Source organism: Cajanus cajan, chromosome 2 (genome assembly GCF_000230855.2).
Source record: "Cajanus cajan strain Asha chromosome 2, NIPB_CcT2T_4, whole genome shotgun sequence".
Classification (NCBI taxonomy): Eukaryota; Viridiplantae; Streptophyta; class Magnoliopsida; order Fabales; family Fabaceae; genus Cajanus; species Cajanus cajan.
Window position 1 is genome coordinate 67,358,699 of NC_138518.1, and position 9,811 is coordinate 67,368,509.

The following is a 9,811-nucleotide window of genomic DNA, read 5'->3' on the forward strand; positions in this document are numbered from 1 at the left end:
ATCACTTTCTCTCACTGAGGTACTAATTTATTTATTTTTTCTTTTTAATTGGGATTGATGTCTAGTAAAGGGGTATTTTTTTTTAAGTTACGTAGTTCACCATTGAGGCATTAATTTTATATATATTTTTTTAAATTGGTGTCACTATCCCCTATAATTAATATATATATATATATATATATATATATATATATATATATATGTTGCATAATCTATTTTTGCATGTTATTTATCTGAGTCATCAAATTTGAACAAGTGATAAAAAAAATGAGTTTTATACTTTTAACCATTGTTTATACTTTCAAGATAAAGTTTATTGCGAATTCTTTTTTTTCAAAACACCCAAAAATATATCATATTTAATATAAAAAATTTTCTTTAGACCACTAAAAATAACACCTTTGGGTCCTTTTGAAATTTCAATATAAATAAAAGTTACAATTTGATTTATAATATCCTAGTAATGTATCTATAAAATAAAAAAGAAAATTAATAACCAGATTAAAATTATAAATGATAATTAATTTTAAAGAAAATTATCATACTATTATCATTAGAAATATACATAAGATTCTTATGGTGTTGTAAACGAGTTATGCACAAGTTATATAAAGAGAAGTAGCTTAATAATACATCTATCATGCACTAAATATCATCATCATCACTCAATTCTATTGCTTCATATTTATTTCTTACTAAAAATAATATTATATAAATAATATGATTTGATCATCTTCAAGACAAAATTTACTGTGAATTCTTTTTTTTTTTCTTCAAAACATCCAAAAATATACCACATTTAATATACATTCCTTCCTTAGACAATTAAATATAAAACTTTTTGGTCCTTCCAAAATTTTAATATAAATAAAAAATTACAATTTGATTTATAATATTCTAATAATGTACCTGTAAAATAAAACGAACAATAATAACCAAATTAAAATTATAAGTGATAATTAATTTTTTTAAAAATTATCATTCTATTACCACTTAGTCTTAGAAATAAAAATATATAAAATTCTTACGATGTTGTAAATAAGTTATGCAAAATTTATATAAAGAGAAGTAGTCTAATGATTCCTTCAATAGAGAACAACATTACCAATTAATAATATTTTTTTAAAAATGTCTCTCCTTATTAAACAGTGACACCTAACAAAAAAACATAGCCTCTCAACAAAGGATAATGACGCTACATAATTAAAAAAATATTGCATTTATAAAAAAAATATTATAATTTGAATATTTAAATTACACAACATTTTTAATTAATTTAATATAACAAAATAATATGTTTTTTAATTAATTTGTCACGCAACATGTGACGCTGCTAGAGAGATAGAGGCACACGCCTTACCTCATCTGTCCCGCAGCGTAAATGCTTCCGACATGTGAATGGACATTCTGTTTTATTTTATTATGCCTAATGCTATAATAATAATAATAATAATAATAATAATAATAATAATAATAATATCTCTTCATGAAAGACATCGTCACTAAATAAATTAAAAATAAAATAAAACAAGTCCCTTTATGGAAAATAGTGAAATTAAATAATAATAATAATAATAAATTAAGTTCTAATTTAAAAATAATGTCTCTCAATGATATAGAGCGTCACTTGAATAAATTTAAAAATAATCAAGTGACACTCGAATTATATGCTTGAACAAATTTAAAAATAATCAAGTGACACTTGAGTTATATATGTCAAAAATAATCTCTCAAAGAATTTCAACGTCAACAAATTAGTACACATGTCTCTTTATGAATCATAATTTATCCACACAAAAAAATGTGACATGATTATCAATTTTTTTAACAAAGTGAGAAATAGTTTGATAACAACTCCATTCATATAAAATATTTTCAGGTTAACCCAAGTTGGATAAAAAGACCATTCTCAATATGAACGGATAAAAGTGTTTTTACTATTCTCCGTTTGCTAGGAAGTACAAACACTTTCAATTAAAAAAAAAATGAAATACAAACAGTAACGAACATGGAAATATGTCGACATTTAAAAGTTGAGTTCAAAATATACTTTTCTTCCTATATTTTTTTTTAAAATTTTTAGTTAATACAGTTTTAAAATAATGATATTTTTATTTAAGATAATAATTTTAAATATTTTTTTAACTGATTCATAATGTAATTTTTTTTCTTCATTAGATTAACTTCTATGAAAATTATGAAACTCAACCAAAGTTTAAATTTTAAAAATTACTAAATATAGTAAAATTCGAGTAAAAATTTAATCTCAAACAATAAAAAAAAACTGATTAATATAGGATTCACTTTTCTCGCATTTTTGACTATGTTTATGATTTTTTTTATACATTAGTCTGGTTTTATAGTTTATAAATAAGTAAATCTAATGTCACAAATATTACTCAATAAAAAAAACTTTAAAATTGTGCTTTAAAATAAAGAACAATCAATATTTCATAAGAAAGATATTAATTCAAATTTAAAAATTTAAGAACTAAAACAATGTTTTCTAATAAAATAAAAGATAAAAATATATTTAAGCTTAAAATTTATAATAAAAAAAATAGGACATTATTATAATATATATCAAATTAATCTAGAGTAACCATAAAATAATTATTTTTTAATAAGATGAGAGAATTCATATTTTAAAGATAAGCACATGTCATGATAAACATAACAATTTTATCTAATAACTATTGTAGTACTTTAATTAGTGTTAGCATTAAAGTTTAAGAAACAAAAGTATGAAAATTATATAAAAGCAATTAAAAGTGTTGATGCAGTATTCGATTGTGATAGGCATCTGAAATGGTTATATGACATAGTCACTGGGGATGCCCTTACTACACATCCAAAAAGAGGCGTTACTTGTAAATTAGTAAGATGTTTAATTTTAGTATACAGGTAAAAAGACGTTTCATATCTCTTCTTTTTATTAAAACATGAAACAGTAGCAGTAACAATTTTCTTTTCTAAAAGTAGCTGTAACTATATGATGTCTAATAATAGTATAGTATACAATTGAAAATAGCAAACGACTCTGTACTTAGATAAATATACACAGTCATGGTCTCAACTTTTCTTATAAGAATGTTCTGTCTCTAGCATAAATTGAAAATAGATAAACAACCTCTAAAGATTATCTATGAGATTGAATGCTGTTATTTCGTCATGATCTATCATAAAATTTAGTTGATTAGTTGTTTTCTTTTCTGTCAAAAGTATGTTACCAATATAGCTAGCTATTGAATTGAGCCATCTTCCTTCAAATAAATACCTTTTTCTAAATTGGAATTCTATTATCATATCTCTCTTTGGTAACTTGGCATTGTCAACAAAGAATGAATATAAGTGTAAATGGGTCTTTATTATTGTCAATTGAAAGAATCAATCATGTGAAACTTAACATCTGCATTGTTGCTCCCCCCAACATTGTTTCGGATGGCTTATGGGGTGGCCATCTTAATGGAAGGACTCCAATGAAGTCTTCACTACCAGTGTTTGAGTTGCAAGTTCTTATGATTTTTGCTATCACCCAAATCTGGCATTTCTTCTTAAAGCGCTTTGACTTCCCTCAATTCATTCCACAAATGATAGTAAGTATTCTTCTTTTACATGTTTGAGCCTGAGCCTATATAAATTCAAATTTCCTTGTTCACATTGTCAATAATGTTTCTCATAAAAGTAGAGAACAAACTAAATTCAAATTTATAGGGGGGAAATGGAAAACATTTAAAAGGATTTTCCTTATCCACTACACATCATGGCCAAAAACCAATCCAAGATATATGACAAAAGTTGCTTGATAGATCGTAAAATAGTAGGTCATTATAGAGCATATAGTATCAGGTTTTTGACAAAATGAATTGACAAGTTTTTTGTTTTTACTCTTGGATACATTAGTGGTCCCCTATACCTGTGTTTTATCAACCCTAATAATTTGACATCACTTAGTCTGTCTCTCTCTCTGGGTGAGATCACTCAGAATATTTTTCAAATGTACTATGCAATGTAAAAGTCAAATAGGGAAAATTGATGTCATGTGATAATCTTATATTATATCCATATGCCAGTCTTGGATCTAGTTGAATCATTAAAATTTTGCCTTTTTTGTTTGGTGTTCAGAATTTTTCATACTTCATACTTGCCATTTCTGCCAAACTACATGAGGGCCATGCCCTTATTAGAGACACATAGGAAGACTCATTAATTGTTTCATAACTTGTTTCCATTTGCAGGCTGGCCTGATTCTAGGTCCTGCTATTCGGGTAGACATGTTGGACAAATACAAAAAGATGTTGTTTCCATATCCAAGTCAGGACACACTTGCATCTATAACATCAATTGGTTATGCACTTTTCATCTTCACAAGTGGTGTGCAAATGGATTTGAGCATGATAACCAGGACAGGACACAGGGCATGGACCATTGCCATCCTTGGAATGACTGTGCCATTGCTAATTTGTATTCCAATCATAACCACCATCCATTTTGAGGATTTGCAAAATCAAATTGGAATTCCTCTTTATAATGTTTCTCCTATAGTGCTATCAGAAGTTGTTATTTCATTTGCAGTGGTTGCTTCCCTCCTCAGTGAACTTAAAATCCTTAACTCTGAACTTGGCAGGTTAGCATTATCCTCGGTGTTGGTAAGTGACATATTGAGCAAAACCATTTCATGTGTTAACAATGCCTTTCTGGATAAAGAAGGACATCATAATATTTTAGTACTCTTGATATCATTGGTTGCCTTTGGCACCTTTATTCCACTAATTTTTCGGCCAGCAATGTTTTGGATCATCAAACATACTCCAGAAGGAAGGCCTGTGGATGATGGCTATGTCTATCTTATCATCACAATGGTCTTTGCATTAGGTTGGATTGCAGTTAAAATAAATCAAGAGTTCATCCTAGGAGCTTTTATTTTGGGGTTGGCTGTGCCAGAAGGACCTCCATTAGGATCTTCATTGGTCAAGAAGCTTCAGTTCTTTGGTAACAGTTTATTGTTGCCAATATTTGTGACTTGTGGTGTGATGAAGGCAGATTTTTCCTTGCACCACTCATCAAAAGCAGTTGTAGTCATTGGTATCATCATTCTTGTCACTCATCTCATCAAACTAATAGCATGCATTATACCTGCCCTCTTTTGCAAGATTCCCTTGAAAGATGCCTTGGCTCTAGCCCTCATTTTGAACGTTAAAGGCGTAGTGGATGTTGGCGCCTACGGTCTCTTATATGATGATGGGGTAATATATTCACTTCCATCTTAACTTCTCTTTCAATGACATCAAGGGTAAATTATACTTATAATTTCACACTTTCTCAACTTCTTTCCCTACATTATTTTTTGTATACCCCTATATTTTTTTATCATTGAACTTTCCTTGTCCCTTTTTTCCTTACTCTATCTAAAGTAGAGTTGTCAAAACGGGTCAGCCCGGTCCATTTGACCCGGCTCACCTCAACCCACTTTTTAAGTGGGCCGAGCCGGCCCGGCCTACCAAATTTATTATACAAATTTTTCTAGCTCGGCCCGGCCTACCATGGGTTGGTGGGCTAAATGGGCCGCCCACCAACCCACCTGATTTTTTAAAAAAAATTATAATTTAAAATAAATTTTAATATAAATTAATCTCTAATCTAAAGTAAAAATTATCAAACTAAGTATCATAGATACAACATTAAACTTAAGTTAAAGTGTGCAATTAAAAAATTAAAACAAAAAAAATAAAAATTCTTTCATGAGAGTGATTATTCATCGATATTAAATTTTATTGGAAGTTTGGGTAGATAAATTTATAGCAATTTCATATTATTTAACATTGATTTTATCTTTATTTATAAAAAAATGATATCTTATTAATATAATGTATATATAATAATAAATAGTTAAGTGAGTTGTTAGTAGGTTAAGTTGATGGGTTGGTAAGTGGGTTAGGTGGGCAGCCCAGCCCACCACTGGTTCAACCCGAGTGGGCCGGGTCGAAAGTAAGCTTGGTCACATTTTTTGACCCATCATAAATTTTTTCATTTTTTTGGTCTGGCCCGGCCTGTTTTCAAGGTGGGTCAGGTTCACTTACGGGTTGGAGCCCACTTTGACACCTTTAATCTACGGTCTTAGCTCAATAGTCACAGTTTTAACCCTGGTTTAATAAAAAAAAGGTATAGAGGGTTTGGTTCTACAAAAAAATATGTTAGTAAGTTGAGAAAGTGCGAAACAACAAAGGATAAAATGTAATTTACCCTGAAACTGACCATAATCTTGAGGTTGAAAAGTCTTATTATTGCCCATGTTTAATGCAATATAAATTTCATTTATATGTGCATGCAGGTTATTAGTGGCCATAATTATGGAATCATGATAATCAGCATAATGATCACAGCATGCATAGTGAAATGGTCTGTGAAACTATTGTATGATCCATCAAGAAAATATGCTGGCTATCAGAAAAGGAACGTCATGAGTTTAAAATCAGACTCAGAGCTGAGAATACTTGCTTGCGTTCATAAACCATACCATATAACTGCTACAATAGATGTTCTTGATCTTTGTTGTCCAACAACAGAAAAACCCATCATTGTGGATGCATTGCATCTGATCGAGCTAATTGGCAGGACCTCTCCCATTTTCATTTCCCATCGCATTCAAAGAACGATTTCATCTGGTTCCCACCAGTCTTATTCAGATAATGTCATTCTTGCTTTTGATCTCTACGAGCATGACAATATTGGTGCAGTAACTGCACACGCTTACACAGCCATATCTCCACCCACCCTCATGCATGAAGATGTTTGCCAACTTGCATTGGACAAAGTAGCATCCATTATAATTCTTCCCTTCCATCGAAGATGGTCTATTGATGGTGGCATTGAATCTGATGACAAGAACATAAGGGCCTTAAATTGTAAGGTCCTAGATATAGCTCCATGCTCAGTTGGAATCCTCTTGAGCCGTTCTTCCATCCAAAGGGACTCATTCATTCAGGTAGCAATGATTTATTTGGGTGGAAAAGATGATAGAGAGGCTTTGAGCATAGCCAAACGAACAACGAGGAATTCGAGGGTGAAGTTGGTTGTGTACCACCTTGCTGCTAAGGAACACACACCAAACATAGATTATCTACTAGATCATGAGGCACTAAAAGATGTTAAGAAACCCAATCCTGGCACGGAAAATGTGAGTTATCACAAAGTTATAGTAGATGGTGGAGCAGAAACATCTGCTGTTCTTCGTCATATAGTAGATGAATATGACTTCTTCATAGTTGGGAGAAGACATGAGATAGAGTCAACTCAAACAGATGGCCTCGCAGTTTGGAGTGAATTTTCAGAGTTAGGTACCATTGGTGATTTGCTTGCTTCATCAGATTTTGGGAGCAGAGCGGGTGTTTTGGTGGTGCAGCAACAAGTGAAAGACACATAGTGGGTGGAAACTCTATCAGCCAGTAGAAGAAAGAAATGAAAACATAATGTACAAACAACATAGTTAACTTTTTTCACTTTTACACACTATAAATATTCTTGTGTTTGCCTATGTTGTATGGTTAGGTGCTTCTCTTTTTCTGCCACAGTTTAGCAATTTTTTTTCTTTCAAATTGGCCAATCTTTTTGTCAGAGTTGGTCAGTTTGATTTTATTATGTAAAGTTCTATAGTTTCAACAAAAAGAATGGAAAGTTCTTGAGTTGTGTCAAAATGACTAAGATGAAAATAACAGACAAAAAATATCCCTTGCTTGCAAGACTTGCGAACTCCTGAGCAAACAATAGTGTGTTTGTAAATTTGTCTACGTAACGCTTTCTTTACAAAAATAAGATTTAAATAGTAAATCTAGTGAACGAAATCACTGTTAGTTGCATGGATATCAACTCTTAAAAGACAACTTAAACCGTGTTTGGGGTAGGGGAATCAAAGGGAATTTGAGGAGAGGGGATGTATAATTGATTAGAAGGGAATTAATAAAAGTATTCTTGTTTGGCAGAGCTGAATTAAAAGAGATTTGAGATGAATAAATGGAAGAACACATGGTATCAGAATCACCCTTCTCGTAGAATTATCGATAATTACGTAAAAGATGTCACTCTCACTTCGTTAATGCATTATGCTCTCTGGTTAATGCATTATGTTGGCAGTATTATTCGACTATCTTACAAACTTAATGCAATATTAAGCATGAGTATGTCTAATCTTGCATGCTAATTTGACCTAACTCGAGGTTTATTTAGAAGGATTTCAACTTTAAAAATGAATTCAATGCATTTTTGTGATGGAATCGGATTATTTTTCAGATCGTCCAATCTTATTTATTTTATAATATTTTCTTAAAAAATATAAGTTTTATTAAATTATTGTGTATTAATAATAAAAATTTATTTAATTAATAATATTTTTTATAACTTGATATTATATTTATAATGAAATTATTTATTTTAAAAATATATTATAAAATATACCTTAATTTAAGGTTGGCAATTTTTTAATTTACAATTTAACTATACATAAATTAAAATTAAAAAGTGTATTAAAGATTGGTCGACTTGACCTAATCTTATATATTTTTGACATTGGTTGAGTTTAGGTTTAGATTTTAGAAAATGATTTAGACAAAAATACTAGGTCAAGTTTGAGCAAGGATAGACCTAACTCAACTCATATTCACCTTTATACGATGTGCAAGAAACCATCAAGTAGCATAATAGGTTATGTTAACGAGTATAATCAATCATGCTACTATATTATATTAATATATATATATATATATATATATATAGAAAGAGAGAGAAGTGATCCACTTGCTTCAAGAATAAATCTATTTAGACTTATTTTACTTAATAATTCATGTTTTACATCAAATTTCAATGATCTAACCGTTAAATTAAAAATTCTTAATGTATAAATCAAGTCTATAAATTTTAAAAATTTGAAAATTATTTGATATTCTCTTTCATTAATTCAATTTGAATTAATAAATAGAAGTATCGAATAGTTTTTAATTTTTTTCAAAAAATTACAAAATTAATCTATGCATTAAAAATTTTTATGTTAAAATTTGATGTAAAACATGAGTTATTGAATAAAATAAGTCAAAGTAAACTTACTCTTGAAATAAGTGAATCCCTTGTGTATATATATATAATCCCACTTCAATATAATGAGAGGGCTATAATAGTAATTATAGATATTATTTATTTTTACATGAAAATCTAACTTTATAAAATACAATTTTAAAATACCAACTTCTCATTTCTCACCTAATTTGATTCTTATCAAATTACAAATTTCACTTTATTTTCTATCAAGTCAATTCTCCTTTATTCTCTTCCATTCTTTTCCATTTCTCCCCCTCCACCGAACTAAGCTTTAGGCACTTCATTTTTTTTTCTGCCTATCGTCTTCCAGGAGTGATATGGGTACTACAAACTAACATTAAAAAACGGGTTTTGTTAACTTAAATAGGTTTAGGTTCAGTTCTGTGTAACTAACACAAGCTTCAAAATTGAAATGAGACTAGGGAATGTAGGAAAACACTTTACTTGGGTGGAAGCTAGAAACTTTTTTTTAAACGAAGATAGGAGCGGAAAAACAACATTAGCAGTTATTATTTCAAAGATGACTGTTGCCAAGGTATTGGAGTCACCTTTATGTCCACGGTTTATAAGGATTAGTTTCAAATAATATTCATTTTAGAAGAAAAAATCTTGAGACAAGTTTACACATATAATATAACTCTTCTGTTTATTCTCTTTTTTACTTTTAAGAAAAAAAAACTTGAGAAAATAACAAGGTCATCAAGACAATGGCATCACAACCATA

General features: G+C 29.6%; 1 protein-coding gene across 1 annotated transcript; it reads left to right on the plus strand.

The window, feature by feature from the left end:
* Window positions 1–1,777: 1,777 nt before the first annotated feature.
* Window positions 1,778–8,565, plus strand: LOC109799534 (cation/H(+) antiporter 4). The gene is made up of 3 exons (XM_020360110.3): window positions 1,778–3,596; window positions 4,239–5,246; window positions 6,332–8,565. Exons 1-3 carry the CDS (start codon window positions 3,342–3,344, stop codon window positions 7,421–7,423), a joined length of 2,355 nt encoding a protein of 784 aa, XP_020215699.3. The 5' UTR covers window positions 1,778–3,341; the 3' UTR covers window positions 7,424–8,565.
* Window positions 8,566–9,811: the final 1,246 nt, after the last annotated feature.